The sequence below is a fragment of the Populus trichocarpa genome, chromosome 8 (genome assembly GCF_000002775.5).
Source record: "Populus trichocarpa isolate Nisqually-1 chromosome 8, P.trichocarpa_v4.1, whole genome shotgun sequence".
NCBI classification, from domain to species: Eukaryota; Viridiplantae; Streptophyta; class Magnoliopsida; order Malpighiales; family Salicaceae; genus Populus; species Populus trichocarpa.
Window position 1 is genome coordinate 13,689,357 of NC_037292.2, and position 17,958 is coordinate 13,707,314.

At 34.3% G+C, this 17,958-nt stretch overlaps 3 protein-coding genes across 3 annotated transcripts; 1 reads left to right on the forward strand and 2 right to left on the reverse strand.

Moving 5' to 3' along the window:
- The first annotated feature begins 4,623 nt into the window (after positions 1 to 4,623).
- LOC7473250 (uncharacterized) lies at positions 4,624 to 6,963 on the forward strand. Its single transcript, XM_002311762.4, has 2 exons — positions 4,624 to 5,386; positions 6,246 to 6,963. Exons 1-2 carry the CDS (start codon positions 4,884 to 4,886, stop codon positions 6,685 to 6,687), a joined length of 945 nt encoding a protein of 314 aa, XP_002311798.3. The 5' UTR covers positions 4,624 to 4,883; the 3' UTR covers positions 6,688 to 6,963.
- Positions 6,964 to 7,356: 393 nt separating this feature from the next.
- Positions 7,357 to 8,634, reverse strand: LOC7473251 (thioredoxin H-type 2). The gene is made up of 3 exons (XM_002312667.4): positions 8,359 to 8,634; positions 7,814 to 7,936; positions 7,357 to 7,708 (listed from the first exon to the last, which is right to left on the reverse strand). The coding sequence occupies exons 1-3, from the start codon at positions 8,530 to 8,532 to the stop codon at positions 7,574 to 7,576; spliced, it is 432 nt and encodes a 143-aa protein (XP_002312703.2). The 5' UTR covers positions 8,533 to 8,634; the 3' UTR covers positions 7,357 to 7,573.
- A 3,176-nt stretch (positions 8,635 to 11,810) lies between these two features.
- LOC7469077 (uncharacterized) lies at positions 11,811 to 17,586 on the reverse strand. The gene is made up of 4 exons (XM_002312668.4): positions 16,735 to 17,586; positions 16,461 to 16,633; positions 12,769 to 12,840; positions 11,811 to 12,684 (listed from the first exon to the last, which is right to left on the reverse strand). The coding sequence occupies exons 1-4, from the start codon at positions 17,363 to 17,365 to the stop codon at positions 12,256 to 12,258; spliced, it is 1,305 nt and encodes a 434-aa protein (XP_002312704.3). The 5' UTR covers positions 17,366 to 17,586; the 3' UTR covers positions 11,811 to 12,255.
- Positions 17,587 to 17,958: the final 372 nt, after the last annotated feature.

Sequence of the window (17,958 nt, forward strand, 5' to 3'; positions counted from 1 at the left end):
GTCAGAATCTTATTTTTCAAGCAGTTTGGGTTGAGCCAGTCTCTATTCCTGTTCTCACTCCGTGTACGAATCATATCAAGTGATGATGTTAATCTAGGTTTTATGCAAGACTTGCTCTTCAAGAGGTATTTTTCATATTTGAGTTCATAGTTTTACAATGAGTTCTGTCTTGAAAATATACTTGGAGCTGATAAGCTGTAATTCTTAGCCGACATGGGATATTGATATTATTATAGCTTTAGTTGAGGGGTTTGGGAGTGTGAGAGAGAGCGCGTAGCGGTGTCCATTACATGATTGTCTTCTCAAGAGGTGTTGTGTCATTTCCAAACACAGAGCACCATCATTAGTTTTGTCGAGAAAAGATGTTTTTTTTTATGAGAGGTGAGAAGCTAAGTAGACCTTCAATTTCTAATCATCGTAATTATTGTTGTCAATTTCGTTCTGTCTCATTTAAAATAATCAAAATATTTCATATTAGTTTAAAACACAAAATAAAACAGAATAAATTTCATCTCATTTTAAAATTTTGGTTTGTTTTAAATTTTTTAGCTAAATTTCACCTGAAACGTCGAATTTTTTAGCTAAATTCCACCTGAAACGTTCTGGTTTTATTCCACATGTTTCGTTCCGCTCTTGAAAAGCCATTGAATCAAATTGAAACTTGTTCAATTTAATTAATTAAACCACCCAATTATAAAAAGCTGTTTTTCATTACTATTTTCAATAACAATGATATTGATAATAATATTGAAAATTATTATTACTATTTTCATTAACAATGATATTAATTTTTTAAAATTAGATTTATCACTAATATATATGGCTTATATTCATGTTGTTTTTTTCATGTTTATACTTTGTAGGAATTTGAGCAAAACAATGGATGTTTTAGATTCCATTAGCCTTGATAACATTGACCTAACTTTATATTTAAAATATTTGTTTTAAAATATTTTACTTTCATAATATTTTGATATTTTGTTTAAGTTGAATTACTTTAAGTTAAAGATCTATTTAATCTTAACTATTTAGAAATATTTTAAATTTTAAAATTATATTTGTTTGGCATTGTGTTTGTATTGCATAATTTATAATTAATTTATCTTGAATTTGAATTATGTTTGTTATATATATATATATGAACAGTACAACCCCGAAACGGCATGCCGAAACACTCTGAAACTGAAATATTTCATTCCAATTAAAATAACGAAACACCTACCGAAATGGAATTGACAATCTTGTTTTATACATGTGAGATTTGAGAATGAGGATTCACCTTGCTTTAGCCATGGAGATGATGTTGAAGCCTAGATTTGAAGAGATTTGATTGCTGTGGACTGTGGAGTTTGTGTCCCTTCTTCCATTTTTCCTTTCAATCTTATACTTGCTCTCTCCTATAACTCAACTTCTGTGAGTGCAACCATTTTGCTTCTGAACACTGAGAGGCTTCTTCCCTGCCCAGGACTTTCCTTACTCTCCATGTTTCACCTTAAATCAAATGACGACAAACTGCCAAGTGGGATTTTGAGATTTAACACTGGAGATTGCCTCTTGTCTCAGCTGGTCTGAATATCTTATATATTAAAATAATATTTTTTTATTTTAAAAAAATTATTTTTGATATAGTGCATTAAAATAATCTGAAAACATTAAAAAAATATTAATTTAAAAAAAAATAATTTTTTCAAAAAATACTTTTAAGATATAAAAACAAAGTGTTATATCATCATCAATCTTTCACGGGTGGCTCTTGGTCACCTTGCACTTTGAGCTGCTTGATTTTTATTGAGCATTTTTTCTTTATCTATGGGCCTTTTTCAACATATTTCATCGCGTGCATGGTTACCCATTTATGAGCGGGCCCCTTAGATTGCTTGTTGGGCCTAAGCCCAGATCAATCTAGGCTTAACCACGGCTCCTTGTTTAAGTTCAAGTTCAAATCAAATCGAGTTTGAATGTATGAAATAGTTAGATTAATGGGTTTTTTCTCTTCTTGGATTCAAAAATAAAATCTGCACTGAAATTGAAATAGTATAAAAAATAATCTTGTAAATATACAGGTCCAAGTGTAAATGATCTAATATAAATCTAATGAGAAGGAAATTAGTCTTTGGATTTACTAGTTTATATATCAGAGCTATAGCCATATTGGGTATCATTTCAAAAAAAAAAAATATAGTAACAAAAGAGTCGAGCCATGAAAAATTAGTTGGCATTATTATTCAACCTCGTCTAGGAAACCAATCTTAAAATCTCTTAACTTAATTTATTAATTAGTTTTTATTTAAAATTAAATTATATAAAAGTTATATTTGTGTGATCCAATCGGCTTGATAGCTATAAAAGCAACTCGTCCTAATGGTTAAAAGAGTATAAGAATGAGAATGAGAAAAAAATTGATAAAATTAATGGAAAAAACCTTCCAGTTTAACTTCTTGTCTATCTCTGTTTTTAAATTAAATAGCGTTGGAGTTGCTCCAAGATAACCTAATCGACTTTACTAGTTTAAAGGCAACTCGACTAACATGTAAAATAATCTTGAGATAAAAAATTGAGAAAAAAAATGAAATTGATAGGAAAAAAATCTATCGACCTAACTCCTTGTCTAACCTAAATGAAAAATTAAAATATATGAGAGTTGTTATAACATAATCCAGTCAACTTGATCAGATTAAAAATAACACAATGGACTCTTAAAAATATACAAGGATGTTTAAGAGGAAAAAATGATTAAATTGAAAGATAAAAAAATAAAAAAATGAAAAAAAAAATAGGGTGAATTGGAAGAAAAAAGAGAGAAGCATGCCAAATCTTCTAGTAGAGAAAGGTAATGAATTTTGGGTTGGCAATGTAGTTTTTCAGTGTTTTACTTTTTAGTCCTCTAACACTTAATTTGATATTTTCACCATAATTCTAAATCTTATTTTATTTAATTAGTCCATAAAAAGGATGTAATTAAAAAAAAAACAAGATTAGAAAACTAAAAAAAAGAAAAACTTCATGGAAGGATGTAATTAAAAGGTGAAAAAAGAGTAGAAAACTTAAAGAATACGATAAGCTCCACTGCTCACCCACTCTCCCAGTAGTTTTAGGACCAGCAGGGCAATACCAAATTTTGATAAGCACACGTGGCATTAAAAAAGTCAATACACACATGACTCCCAGTTGTCAAGTACAGCCGCGTAAGACACATTACTCCCGCGTCAGCAGCAGTCCAGCTTTCTACCATGACTCGATTGCACGTTCTCCTCTCTCTCTCTCTCTCTCTCTACCTTATTCTTTTGGTCAGTCGTCGTCACCAAACACCTTTCTTCAGCCATGATGCTCTTATTTTCATAAAGTGCTTTTAATTGTCATGCCACCTGCGGTTCAATCCGGTTCTCTAAAAGTTTCAGATTTTTTTTTATACATCGAATCAATATTTTTTAGATAATTCTTAATAATTTTAGCTTGATAATATTAAGAATTAAAATATTTTTTATTTTAAAATATTTTTATAAAAATACTTTACACCACAATTACCAACACACTAAGTGGGTTTTTGGTAAAATTAAAATATATTAAAATAATTTTTTAATATTATTATATTAAAATGATTAAAAAATATTAATTTAATATTTTTAAAAATAAATATACTTGAAAAAATCTATAAATAAAAATCCACCCCCACTCACAACTAATTTTTAATTCTCATGTGGGTCCAATCCAACATCACACCATCTTTTGAGTACCCCATGAATGGATTAACGAGTGGATTAATTTTTACATTTTTTTATATTAAGAGTTTATTTTTCAAAAAAATTTTGATTTAAAAATATATTAAAATAATATTTTATTATTTTTTAAAATTTATTTCTACTTCAATACATTAAAATAATCTAAAAACCAAAAACTTATAATTTAAATTAAAAAATAAAACAGTTGGTTATTAATTTCTTATTTGGTATCGTGTTAGGTTTTTGAAAAAAATATTTTTTATTTTAAAAAAATAAAAAGTATTATATTAATATATTTTTAAATAAAAAATATTTTTAAAAATAACTTATCAAACCAACTCAGATTGGACAGCCACGACAGTAAGGAAAAAAAAAAGAGAATATTAAGTTAGGTTGTCCTTCCATATACTTGGTCGGTTACAGATTTTTCTTTGCTTGAAAGCTGTCACACCAACATCACATCGCATCTGCCTATTTAAAAATCGAATAGTGTAAACTATCATATGATCCCTCAATTCTTACAAAAATACTTAATCGATCCCTTTACCCCATGTCGACTCTCTATGTTCTCTATGGCAGTGTGATCGTTTTCGTTTCCTTAAACATCCTTTATTCTTGTCAAAATATTACAATATCATTTATTATAAACATAATTATAAAATATAATCCGGCTCGACACGTCGACTCGGAAATTAAAACTTGTTTTTTATTGAATTTTATTTTAAATTAATATTTTTTATTAAAACAACATATTTTACGATTGTTTTTTTTGTAAAACTGCATTGCCGGCCCACTCAACCGACGCCTCCGGCATTCAAAAGGAGGATTTAAGAAAAAGAAAATATTCCAGGGACTGACTTCTTATTTCTAGAACAAGAAGGGATTAATTCACAGAGTTATAATAAAATCAGGGACTGAGTGATATATATTACTCTTAAAAATATCCATCGGATCGCGTTAACAACACTCTAATCCTCCTGCTGGTTCGCACACCCCGCCGACCGCCGGTTTTCTAGTCCAAGTAAGAAAAGAAAAAAAAAAGGAAAAACCCCCACAAACACGGGAGGAGCCATACACCCTGTCTTCTAGTCTGGTCTCTTCCTCTCCCTCTCTGCATTTGATTTTGCTGTTCGAATAGGAAAGAAAGAAAGAAAGAAAGAAGAAATGGGTTTTGATTACTACAACGTACTGAAACTGAACCGCAACGCAACAGAAGATGACATGAAAAAGGCTTACAAGAGACTGGCAATGAAATGGCATCCAGACAAGAACCCTGTAAACAAGAAAGAGGCAGAAGCCAAATTCAAGCTTATCTCCGAAGCTTACGATGTCCTATCAGACCCTAACAAGCGTCAGATCTATGATCTCTACGGTGAAGAAGGCCTCAAGTCTTTTGATCAAGCCCCCCCTCCCAATACCAACGTCGGCGCTTCTTTCAAGTTCAATCCGCGTGACGCCGATGATATTTTCTCCGAATTCTTCGGAAGTGGCGGATCCGATGGTGTTGGCAAGGGTTATTTTAGGAATAATAATCATAATAGTTATGGGGCCGAGGTTAACAGGAAAGCGGCGCCCGTTGAGAGCAAGTTGCTTTGCACTTTGGAGGAGCTTTATAAAGGTACCCGAAGAAAGATGAGGATTTCCCGTTCTGTTCCTGATGACTTCGGGTTAGCCCCTCCCTTGCTTTTCTTTTCTTTTCTTTTCTTTTCTGCAGTTTTTCCGCTTTTATATTTATTTATCTCTCGTTAATCTATGCTTTTTTATTATTATTTCTATTTTCACTTTAGTTAATTTTATAGAAGAAAAAAATATGATCTTGGGAAACGGCGTAAAGGGAACCCAATTAGTATTGTGATGGAGACTTATATTTTTTTTCCCTCTATTATGAGAAGAAAAAAAAAGGCCCTCATTCGTTGGTTGCTGATAAATTTAGCTATGAGGATATACCGAGGATGAGAGAATATTGAGAATCTGTGTATTGATAAATGAATACCTATTTGCGAGGTTTTCAATAGGATAGCTTGGATGAAAATGCAGCAGAGATCAAGTAATTTTGGGGGATAAAATAGCTAAATAGTATGAACCTCCAAAACGTGGATTCATCCATTAGTCCTGTTGATGACAGCCCCATAGGTTGGCTGTTCTTGAGCAGTGCTATGCAAGATTGAAATTCTGAATTGGATGGATTGTTGTTGGTTTATGTTAATCAGAGAAATCTGTTCTTTAAGGCTTTGAGCGAGTCATTCAGGGTTGATATGCAAAAAGTTAAAATTCAGTTGCTGTGGCACTTAGGTTAAATGATGTCGCTGCCATACACAGCTTTAGACACTGTGAAACGAGCTGGAATGGACTGTAGAGGTTTAATATCTTTTCCACCGTCTTGGTTACAGATATTCGAAATGTGTGAACATTGAGGATTTTATGGCGCGCTGATTTCTACCGATTTGTTGTTCTTTTTCCTTCCCCTTTTGATTGCCATTTGCTGTGCTTCTGCTGGTTTGATGTGTTCGTAACTCTCTCTTGCAGGAAGCCGAAAACAATCGAGGAAATCTTAAAGATAGACATCAAACCTGGCTGGAAGAAGGGCACAAAAATCACTTTTCCTGAGAAAGGCAATCAAGAACCTGGTACCATCCCCGCTGATCTTATTTTTGTGGTGGATGAGAAGCCCCATCCTGTTTTCAAGAGGGACGGGAATGATCTGGTGGTCAATCAGAAAATGTCACTACTGGAGGCTCTCACGGGGAAAACCATCGAATTGACAACCTTGGATGGAAGATATCTCACAGTCCCTGTATCGGATATTGTCAAACCGGGTCACGAGGTCCTTATCTCGGATGAAGGAATGCCCGTCTCAAAAGAGCCCAACAAGAGAGGAAACCTTCGAATCAAGTTTGATATCACATTCCCATCAAGACTTACCGCGGAACAGAAATCTGACCTCAAGAAAGCACTATCTGACAATTAATTCAGAGTTCAAAATCTGGGCTGTCACTTGTCCATTCAACACCAACCATCGATTTAAGTTAATTACATTAACGCTGATTATCAATTTAAGTCAATTGAATGTAAATACTTTAATTTTTTTACACTGTTCTAGTGTAAGATTGTGCATATTAGGAAGAAAGCTTGAAGCTTTTTGTGAATCTCCGTGCTATCATTGGTATAATGTGGCATGGATGAACCTGTAATCCTTGACTATTGGCCAAGCTGCCGCCAGATGACAGGCGCCTTCTGCTCAAAATTTTTGTGCCATGCATGATATCGTTTCTAGTTTCTGGAATTTGTCAAGGCATTCCAATTTCAAGTTTTACAAGTACTACTGTTTTCATAATTGGTTGGAATTATCAATTCTGTAAAGCAATCTCTGTTTTTTACAAGGCAACGAAACAAATATTACGGGTTGGGTGGTTTACGTTGTTGATTGAGTTAAATATCCTAGCCCGGGTAAGTGGTGGGGTCAACTGAATTCCGGGTCGACTCGCTATGCTGAGCTAGGATTAATTAGGATTAATAATTGATGTTTTTATATTGATGCTTTGTCCCGCCCCTAGCTAATATCTTCCATGGAGCAAGTGCAATTCTGCCTGTCAATTATATTCAACAAGCAACCTTAACTTGTTGACAACAGTGGACGGAGAGAAAATGAGTTTTCTTAAATAAAAATTAACTTGGCATTACAATACATATATTAAATAATAGCAATCAAGAAGAAGAAAAGAAAAAAGGATGGCCTTATTTTTGCCTCAGCAAATTGCTTTTGAGGCCTTGTTTTATTCTTCTCTTCTGCTGGAATATACATTCCAGCAGGGATTCGCCATGGGCATGGCATTAATAGTTAAGTATCGTGGCAATCATATCATCCCATGCTTCTCAATCTTGTTCTGAAGCTCACTCTTCTTGACCCCTGCTACCTCGTCAACTATCTTCCCTTTCTTCAAGAGTGAAAATGCTGGCATGGTAGTCACATTGAATTGCTGAGCCACATGCTGTTTCAATGTACATTTTTGTCATGGTTTAATTAAGAAGGCAACAAGCCAAACCAATATATCATCGTGCAGTAGCTAGCTGTGGAAGGATAAGAGTGTTGTTACCTGCAATTCATCAACGTCAATCCTGATGAACACAACGTCTGTGTACTTGGCAGCAAAGTCCTTGATGGTCTGTTCCATGTGTCGGCAAGGTCCACACCATGTCGCCGTGAATTCAATCACCAGCTTTAACACCAGAAGAGGAAACCGTAAGAAAATAAATGTTGTGATATCAATCACATAGATGATAGATAAGATAAATCCTTTTTCCGATTTCTCGTTTCATTTATTTTTTCCACCCAGATTTATGTAAGAGTCATATAACTTGAACTGTTGAACATGATGTGTTATGATGTTGAAAACACTCTCTTTATCGCAATACCAAACAGAGAATGCTTTTAAAACTGGTTTTTAATTTAAAAATAATGTTTTCTTGTAATTTTTTTAAAAAAATTAACACTAATACATTAAAACCATTAAACAATATTTTTTCAAGTAAAATAATGGTTTGAAAAACAGGTTGGAAAGATTACCGTTTACAATTAGCATGCATAATGTAAGGTACTAGAGGAAATAGAAAAAACACAGAAAAGAAAGAGATTTTTTACCAATTTGTTGTTTTGCTTGTTGGCCTCGAAATAGGATCTCCATGCGCCTACAGAATGGACATCCACAACCCCAGCAGCTGGCTTTGTGCATGGAAATCCATTGGAGTGATCAAAATTAAAGAAGCTTGTTTGCACTGTTCTTCCTCGCTGAAGAACTGGCCAACCGAACTCCATAGCTGACTCACGTAGCTAGAATGCTTTACTCCAAATAAAGCACTGTAGCAAATGGAGGAAAGGCTTTGTCTTGAAAGTAGGACATGGTGGGAGTGCTCTATATAAGGTCCAGAGTGGTGGAAAATTAACATGTTTCCAGCACAGGGAATCAGATTCTTTGAGGTGACCGGCCATTACAAGGACCGCCGATAGGGCTTAAGAAAGGCTCTAGGAAGTCCCTTCAACTTCATTTCTCCTATATTAACAATTAATTATTGTCCAGAAACTGCGTCTGCGTTGTTGTCCTGTGGAGTGGTATTTTTTTCCGAATCTATGTTCTGCTATAGTGGAGGCCATTAAGAAATAAGAAAACAAAACATTTAAGTATTTTGGAATCAAACAAAGACCTGAGTAGCTGTAAGCATTTCAACTCCGTAGGATTGGTAAGGTGATCAAGAAGTTTTGCCTCCTTCCTTGAGTTGCTAGTTTCGAATCTTGATATCAAGTATCCAAGAAAATTATTATCAAAATTGATGCACAGAATGCTAGTTTAAAGGGTCGCCCTACTTGCCTCTTGAATCAACAAAGATTTGAATATAAAAAAAATATTAAATCACGAAAAATTATTTGATCTAAGAGATTAATTTAAAATTTCTGATTCTTTGTTTAGCTCGAGTTTAATATTAAATCATGTGGGAGTTGCCCCGACATAATTCAATTGACTTGTGAAGATCAAAAAAATCAATAAAAAACATGGTTTGTCTTTTAAAATAAATTCAAGACGATATTTCTTTTAAAATAGAGAAGATAATATAAATTCAAGACGATATTTCTTTTAAAATAATGTCATTGTAGATGGAGAAGAATACTTTTCCTTTCTACAATTCAAATTTGAATTCTTTTTCTCTCAATTTTAAGAACAAATTTATGCTATTTTTTCAAGATTCATGGCTAAAGTGAAAAGATTTAGATGAGAAATGATGAATGACTTACTATACATCCAAGGGGAGGGATGGAAATCATTCCATCTAAATTAAAAAGCATTGAAAAAAAAAGCTATGGGAGCCAATGCATCGAAATTGGGAGGATTGAAACTTATAAATGAGGAAGCATTAGAGGGATCACTTGCCTTACACCTAAACTCTCATTTTCAATTCTTTTCCTCTTGTACATCCTTCTCTCATTCCCTCTTACCAAACACAGTGTTGGTGTTTGTCGTAAAAATTGTTTTTTAAAGTATTTTTTCTTGTAAATATATTGATATAATATTTTTTTTTAATTTTTGACATCAGCACATTAAAATGATAAAAAAAAACAAAAAAAATTAATTTCAAACAAAAAAAATTCAAAAATTTTCAAAACCATGATTAGACCGCAAAAATAAAACAAATACTGTTATAGAAATGTATTTTTAAAAAACATTTTTTTAAATAGTCAACAGGTTGATGGTAGGTCTATCAAGTCAACCCTGAGTTTTTGACCAGGACAACCAGATTTCTTTTCATTTCTTATTTCTTCTTTAATTCTAACCAATCCAAACCTAAGTTGGTCGAGTCCTGGGTTGATTCGTGAGGCTGAAACGAATTTTAAAAGCATGCATAGAAGAGGGACTAATATGTCAAAGAATTGGAACCGTCCAAATTCCATAAAAAAAGAGGGGCCATATGTGTAATTTACTCTGAAAAAAGGAAAAAAGTTGATCCTGTATTTTTAATTAAAAGGAAAGAAAGCGGGGGGCGGCCAAAAGACAGAGAAGGATTGCACAGCTGGGAATCAGAAATAATAGGATTCATTGGTGAATTTATATTTTATATCTGCGGCTCATATCATCGCATCTTCTTTTCGGATTACACCCAAATCTTGAGCTCGCCTTACGTCCGCCACTTACCTCGTGCCTATATTCTTCCAACCACAATATATATATATTCCCATAAATAATAATAATAATAATAATAATAATAATAATAATAAAACAACGGTCCACATAATGCAAAGGTGTTTTTTACACTAATTTGTCGAAAAAACAACGGTCCCAATATTATCTTGTGAAGCAGTCTTAGGGTATGTTTGTTTTGCTCAATGAAAAATAAATATTAAAAAATAAATCAATGAAAAATATTTTTTTATTAACCCTTAAATAGTAACCTCGTAAAAGAGTGAAAAATATTTTTCTTGGTATAATACTACCACCACCAGTGGCGGAGGCAGGGGGGTTGGCAGGGGCCCCGGCCCCTGCAAAGAAATGTTTTTTCACATTTCTCAGCTCATTTCTTATAAATATTTATAATTTTAGTATAATTTTAATCTTTTTAAAATAAATTTTTTAATTTGACCCCTTGTTCTTGCTCCGCCCCTTACCACCACAATAACATCAACTCAACCACTATTTTATTATTATTCTATCGTAATCTTTCAACATCATCACTGTCATAACAAAAAATCATCATCTCATCCCTAATTATCAACATCATTACAATTATTACCACAACATTCATTATCGTACAACAACAATCACTACAATCAATATTATTATTATCGCAACTATCACCATAAATATTACTATTATAACCTTTCAATATCAACACTATCATGATAGAAAAAAAAAAAAACCACCTCATCACGACTAGTCAATACCTTCATAGTTATTATCACAACAATCATTATAGTCCAATCATCATCATCATAATCAATACTATTATTATTACAATCACCCCCACAAAATAATATCATTATAACTATCACCACCACCACCATAAACATCATAACTTTTCTTCTCTTATTATTTTTTTTAATATATCTAAATAAAAAAATAAGTCATTTTTAAGGAAAATGTTTTTCCCACAAAAAAAAATCGCAAGAAAAGTCAACGGGACTTTAGGGTGACACCTTTCTTAAGACAAAAATTAGAATTTAAACGGAAGGCCCATTTGCTTTTTTTATTATTATTATTATTAAATACCAAAGAGGCCTAATCACTTTTTTTGTTTTATGGGCCCGAAGCCTAACTTGTACATCGTTGGTGGGTAATTATTTTAGCCCAGGTTACATGCATCCTATAAGGGCATGTGCGTATTAACAACGGTCCAATGATAAATTTATCGTTGAGCCCACGTCAATTCCCACAACCCTCATTTTATTTTACAGCCCTTAATTTATTTAATAAAATTAATAAAACAAGATAATATAAATCAATAATACAAGTTTGTTTCAAGTTATAGAGGATTTTCATTTGAAAATATATACTAGAAAATAATATAAATTATATTAAATAGTTTTTTTTTTTATTTTAAAAAAAGATAAAGATAGCAACGGGGATTGTTGATGGATACCGGATCGCATATTCACTGATCAATCAAAGTGAACGGCGAGAGAAGTAGAGTTAAATAACAAGTAAACCTTCCAGCTCTGGCTCAGAAACCAGATGCACCGCCTGAATCATACATAAACTAGAAAACCTATCTGCCTGCCTGCCTAACCCAGCACCGAACAAGTTCATCAACAAGAAGCCGCTAAAAGTTTGCTAATTAACCCCTTTTTTGGCAAATCAAGTTGAACTTCATTTTCTTAAAAGTTTTCAATAGAAGTTCGCAGGCCGAACTACAAAAAGGAGGGGTGTCCTGGGTGGTGTATTCGTAAACATCAACCTGCATTCTGGACAAGTTTCACATAAAGCAAAAGAAATGTTTTCACCACCAGCCTAAAAAACATGGAACTCGACACCCCACGGACAAGCAACGAGTGTCATCATGAAGCCACCCCAACATCAGCCGGGGCTTCACCTGTTGAACCATTGTTGTTATAAGTGTGCCCACCACCTCTGACACCCCTTCCTTGATTAGTATAGTTGTTCCTCTGATAATAGTTTCCGGGCTGATCACAGTGTTGGTTGCGGTCAGTCTGGTAGCCACCACCTCCTCTACCACCACTTCGACCACCACGACCATTTGAATAACCCCTGCGACCACCATTGCCGCCGCCACGACCACCTCTTTGGTTCTGGTAGTTCCTTCGAGAAACGTATTGTTGCTCCTTAGGCTCTGCCTCTCTCTGATTATGATCAACTTCTCCATGCTCTACCTCTCTCTGATTGTAATATACTTCAACTTCTGTAGATGGGTTGTCTTGCTCTTCTTGATCCGAGACAACTGCTGGGTTTTCAGTCTCTTGTTCATCCTGCAATAAAGAAACCAACCACATTCATTCAAGCAAAAAATACACAGGCGAGGAAGAAGATTATATCATCCCAAGTGCAAGCACCTTCTGAAGTTCCTCAGCAGGACTAGATTGATCATCACCAGTTTCATGCTGGATATTTTCTGTCTCTTGTTCCTAAGAATATAAATGATAATAAAAGCTTTAGAAGTCTTAAGGAAAATATACAAAGCTAGAAAGGAAATGGCCAGAAGAAAATATAAATGATAATTGCTTTCACATTATGGAGAAGAGAACAGAATGGGTATAGATTTCCCCAAAGAAAATAGTTCGCCAACTGACTGACAAAAATCCAATCAAACAATAACAGCATAATCAGGAGAGATGTGGCTTAGTTATGCAAATTTCTAGGAATTCAGACACAGCATCAACATTAAACTGATTAAATTTCCAACTGAGAATCAATGAAAGCCTAGAATCATTGCAATTTTGAATTATCATCTGTTGCACCTTTCCGAGATCGACAAAAACCAGCACAGTACATACTCCATTGGAATACAAATAGGTTTAGGAAACAGTCAGAATGAAAGGATGGCTTACAAAAGAGATTATTAGTGAAACAAAATAAAAGGATGATTTAAGAAATCGAAAATCACAGCCAACAATAAATCACATGGTTCAATCTAATTTAACAGGACGGACAGAGTAGCATATTTTGGAAGCAAACAACCATAGCTAACTCGTTTAAATGAAAAAAAAAATACACATAATATGCAGTCATAAAATAGTTGTTAAACCAAGGACTGAAAACAGGAGCATGTTCTGGTAAAAGCTATTTTTAATTTTAATTTTCAAAAACAAACTAAACTTGCAGGATGGGCTTCAAAGATATCACATCTGGAAAGAATGATATGATTTGACTTACAATAAAGGCAGCTTCAAATTGCTGGTATAGATTACAGATCCCTAATTACTTCATAGGATGACGTGTAAAACGTGCAACGCCTTATCTTATCATAAAAGGTGGTTTAAAATTTTCATCCTATCCGCTTTTAAGTGAAACAGGAACCTCCTGTCCATGTAACTTTATGGAACTCTGCTTCAAACACAATTCACAAATTCTAAAGACATGTAACTACTTAGAACAGATGTGTTACCCTCTCGCCAACATAGAGAATGCCTTTCAAGCAAACCACCTAAACTACCAGGGTCCTTTGGAAGCCTTCACTTCTCTGCTCCTCACACAGACTAAAACTGCCTGAACAAAGCATTTCCCATTCTTTTATTTCTACATGGAAAATTCAAGCTTTGAAATGTCTCTCCACACTAGATAATTTGAAAAGTAAAGACTCTAAATCACCTAAGCAAATTGAATCGTTTCTACTAGAACAGAGAAAAGGAATACAGCACTCTTTTGGGTTGAAAAAATCAATTATAAAGTTGAAAAGAGAATAAAATTGAGCAAATCCTTCCAAAGCACCATAAAATCAAAACAAGTGCAAGCGGCTTATGCACAAAATCAATGATTCACAACAACAAAGGATGATGTAAATACTCCCAATCCCTTTACAAAAAAGCAAAATGGGATGCTCGCTTGCTCCCCCCCACCCCAACCCTTCTCCCATGTTAATAGGTTCACTTCTGATCTTTAATCAACAAATCTTTAAGCCATGCCCTGTCCTCTATATTCCTAAAAATAGCAACTGCTTTCTTGCCATGAAGCTTCCACTGATTCAGCCCTTCTCAGGGAAGATCCACAATGGAATGATACCCACAGGGATAAATCCAAAAGCATGCTGATGTTTACAGCTATACTTTAGCCATATCTTAAATAGCAATATAATTCTCAAGTATCCTTGTTGACAAGCAAAACTAGCACACATGTAAGCAACAATTTGACACAGGTTCTTACAGAAATACAATGCACAACCATGTGTGATAATTAACATTGCCCCGTGAATTTTAAGCTAGAAAACAAGAGCAGTTTTACAAAGATCTATTTCTATGATGTTTCTAATAGAAGAATTTTATTAAGAGAGGATCGTGAAGGATAAGACATTGTCATGAAGAAACAACTACTGAAATCAGGGACCAATCAGCTAAGGACATTCATCTAAACTTGCCCATTGAAGAACATATCAAAAGCCATGGAGAGTACTTATATACAGAGTAGTAGGCGAGGTAGATGATTGTCTTGAAATAGCATTTCAAGTACAACAAATCACCATTAAGAACGCACACTATCAAAGAATCTAGCCTCCCTTCATCCTCAATAAATAAATTCTCCAAGTTGTCAGTACAAAGCCAGTGCTCTATTAACTAAGAAAATAAACTATTCCACTGAACTGTGACAGGGCAAAGCAAATAACATATATACTGTATTCTATTAAATAGAGAAGAGATCAAGTTGTTCGCTTCTGTCAATGAAGAAGTCATCTTGCCAAAATAACATATGTACTGTATTCTGTAATGGGGTAGAGCAATTTTGTATTTTTACAATTTCCTTTACACCCACAAATGCAAAGGGGTTACAGTGTCCAAAGCCTCCTTCTATGATCTAATTGCCTACTTGTTGAAAATCTGACTGCAAGTTAGCTCTCAATAGCAATTGAAATATTAAAAAGTAGTTCTAATATGGCGTCAAGCTCTAACATTTTCATTCATCAATGCTGAAACCAACCTTGATAAATATAACAAGAACTTGTTCATATAAAAGTACCCCAAAGAAAAAGAGGATGTTTACCATAGTAGCCCATACGACAGGGATCTTAGTAGTGATTACTTTTCCTTCAAGGATTAGGGTTAGAGCTTCTAAAATATGACTAGCCAAGTAGGAATTTCTATGATTCTTATTTAGCAACCCACGTATAATTAGGATAAGAGGCAACTCAAGCTTGTACTTATACTTATAGCATTTCAATTAAAGTATTGAATAAAGTGCAGCCTCTGCTTAAAACATGAATGCGAGAAGTGTGATGCTTTCATTCAAGGAGAGGTTCCTGGAATCTATTAGTGTGAGCCTGTGAGGCTTACCGTCCTCAATCATTTTACCTTCTATTTTGTTCTCACCATGTACTGTCATTTTACCATAAAAATATCAATCATGTTCATCACGTCAATTGTCCTCAAATAGCTAGCCCAACCGTGACAAAAAGAAGTCTTAACCCTTGAAAATAACTAAATCTTTACCATCCAAATACAATAAATAAAGTGTATAAGCTAAACTAGAAATTGAAATTACCTATTTAAAAAGCAACGCGCTACAGCAACGCGCTACAGTAAACTATCAGATTTCAGATGTTACTTTAGATTTGCTCCTACATCACCATGGCATAGTTGGTCATATCCTATAGTGATGATCATGTGACAGAATATTTAAGAAACTAATCATGACAAAAACATTCATCATGTCAAACCACTTTATTCCACTAGGTGATTAATTAATGCCGATGTTTGGGTCCAAAACCACCATTTTGAATGCTCTTAGAGTAATAATAATTGATTTCTATGAAAAACACTATATTAACTGAGAAGTAAGGGGAAATTGGGGGAGCTCACTATGTACTTTGCCTCAGTTTTGTTATTGTAGTGACAACAAGAAATTTAGCCCAAATATTGGATAACATGAGATCATTCAAAAACAAGTGGAAACAAAAGGTAGCTCACATGACTGTAGATATTAATAAACACATCATAAAATCCGAAATCGAACTAATCATAACAGCATTACGATCAAATATCCAAGGCATATTTAACAAGGGAAAAAAAGAAAGTTACAAGTAAATGCTGTTCTATACCTTTGGCTGGTATTGCGCCACAGAATCTTCGTCCATATGGACTGAGAAAGGAACTTGGAACGGCACATAATTGCCAGCAGCAGCAGCCATTTCCACTGGAGCTTTAATCTCTGGTGTTGTAGTGAAATAATCAGAAGCCATGATCTTATTGAGCTTCTCCCTCAATTCAGCATCTACATAAAGAAACAGCATCCCCATAAATTAATAAACAAAAATTATTACGTAAATAATAATTATTTAAAAAAAAACAAGAAGAAGAAGAGGGATTACAGACAGGAAACGTTGACGTTCGAATCAATTGGTTGGTCAGAATTAGCCAGCCACAACTTGGCATGCTCCATGCATCGCTGCAAAGCATTCTTATGAGATAAGCTAGAATTGACAGGGCGCGAAATGATCAAACCACCACCCAGTATAGAAATCATATCCAAATCCCTCTCGCTAAGCAGATCCGTAGCATCATCAGTGACATAATCATAAGTCAAGCAGCAACCTCTTTCATGCGTCCGAGTCAACATGGTGGCAGTGAAATCGTTCTGGGACCTTACATCAAACAAGCACCCAAAATAAAACAAATGCAACAGATCCTCCACCACTCCATTACTTGCTTCCGGAACAACTGTGCTGTCAGATTTAGGGTTGAGTCGATGGGCAGCAAGCTCAATTTCTTCGGAGACAGCGACGGAGAGAGGCTGGCGCAGCTTCTCAAGCTCATCAATTGCGGCGGCGACAGAGGGTTTGGAACGGAGGAAGTCCTCTTGTTCTTTGTTAATAGGCTTTCCTTGGGCGATTGACTCTTCCATCTGGACGATTCGGTTGAATTTCTTCTTGAGACCGCGAAGGCGTTTGGTGATCAGGCTAAGGACGGGTCCCTCTGTTATTTCTGAGGTAGAAGCGGCCGCCATTTGCTAATGGATGGAGGGGGGAGATTTTTATATACTTTTTTTGTGAACTAGAAAACACCACCAAGTGGTGGTGGGGGTGGATGAGGGTTCTGCGGAGGTTTTGGAGAGGAAGGCCGGAGGTGGAAATACGAAGCGGCGGGCTGGGATTTGAGAGAGAGACTGAGAGAGAGAGAGAGAGAGAGTGAGAGAGGCTAGAAGCGTGGGTTTTAGTTTAGAACTTTAGATGACTGGTTTGGGTAGATGTGGAAGATGTGAGGACTCTTTTTGGATTTTATTTTGTTTTAGTTTTTATAATAATATTTTTATATAAGGAAAAGCAACGCAAAGCAATTTCTTTTAATTTTTTTGAATTGTTGAAACGGTATTTTTTTTAAATTGTTTTTTATTTAAAAATGTATTAAAATAATATATATTTTTTATTTTAAAAAAATTATTTTTAATATTAAAAAATTTAAAAACTAAAAAATTTAAAATCTTGAAAAAAAAATAATTTCAACTGCATACTCAAACATATAAAGAAAGTGTTTTAAAACTATCAGAATTTTGAACCCTCAATTAATAAAAAATAAAATATTAATAAGTTATTTTCTAGT

Bases quoted from the DNA above. Each gene is read 5' to 3' on its own strand.
- LOC7473250 (XM_002311762.4), top strand. From the start codon at position 4,884: ATGGGTTTTGATTACTACAACGTACTGAAACTGAACCGCAACGCAACA. The intron at 5,387-6,245 runs GTTAGCCCCTCC...TCTCTCTTGCAG, and splicing joins TCTGTTCCTGATGACTTCGG to GAAGCCGAAAACAATCGAGG.
- LOC7469077 (XM_002312668.4), bottom strand. From the start codon at position 17,365: ATGGCGGCCGCTTCTACCTCAGAAATAACAGAGGGACCCGTCCTTAGC. The intron at 16,634-16,734 runs GTCTGTAATCCC...TTCTTTATGTAG, and splicing joins TTCGAACGTCAACGTTTCCT to ATGCTGAATTGAGGGAGAAG. The intron at 12,685-12,768 runs GTGCTTGCACTT...TCTTTATTGCAG, and splicing joins CTGCTGAGGAACTTCAGAAG to GATGAACAAGAGACTGAAAA.
- LOC7473251 (XM_002312667.4), bottom strand. From the start codon at position 8,532: ATGGAGTTCGGTTGGCCAGTTCTTCAGCGAGGAAGAACAGTGCAAACA. The intron at 7,937-8,358 runs GTAAAAAATCTC...CTGGTGTTAAAG, and splicing joins ACAAGCAAAACAACAAATTG to CTGGTGATTGAATTCACGGC. The intron at 7,709-7,813 runs GTAACAACACTC...ACATTGAAACAG, and splicing joins TTGACGTTGATGAATTGCAG to CATGTGGCTCAGCAATTCAA.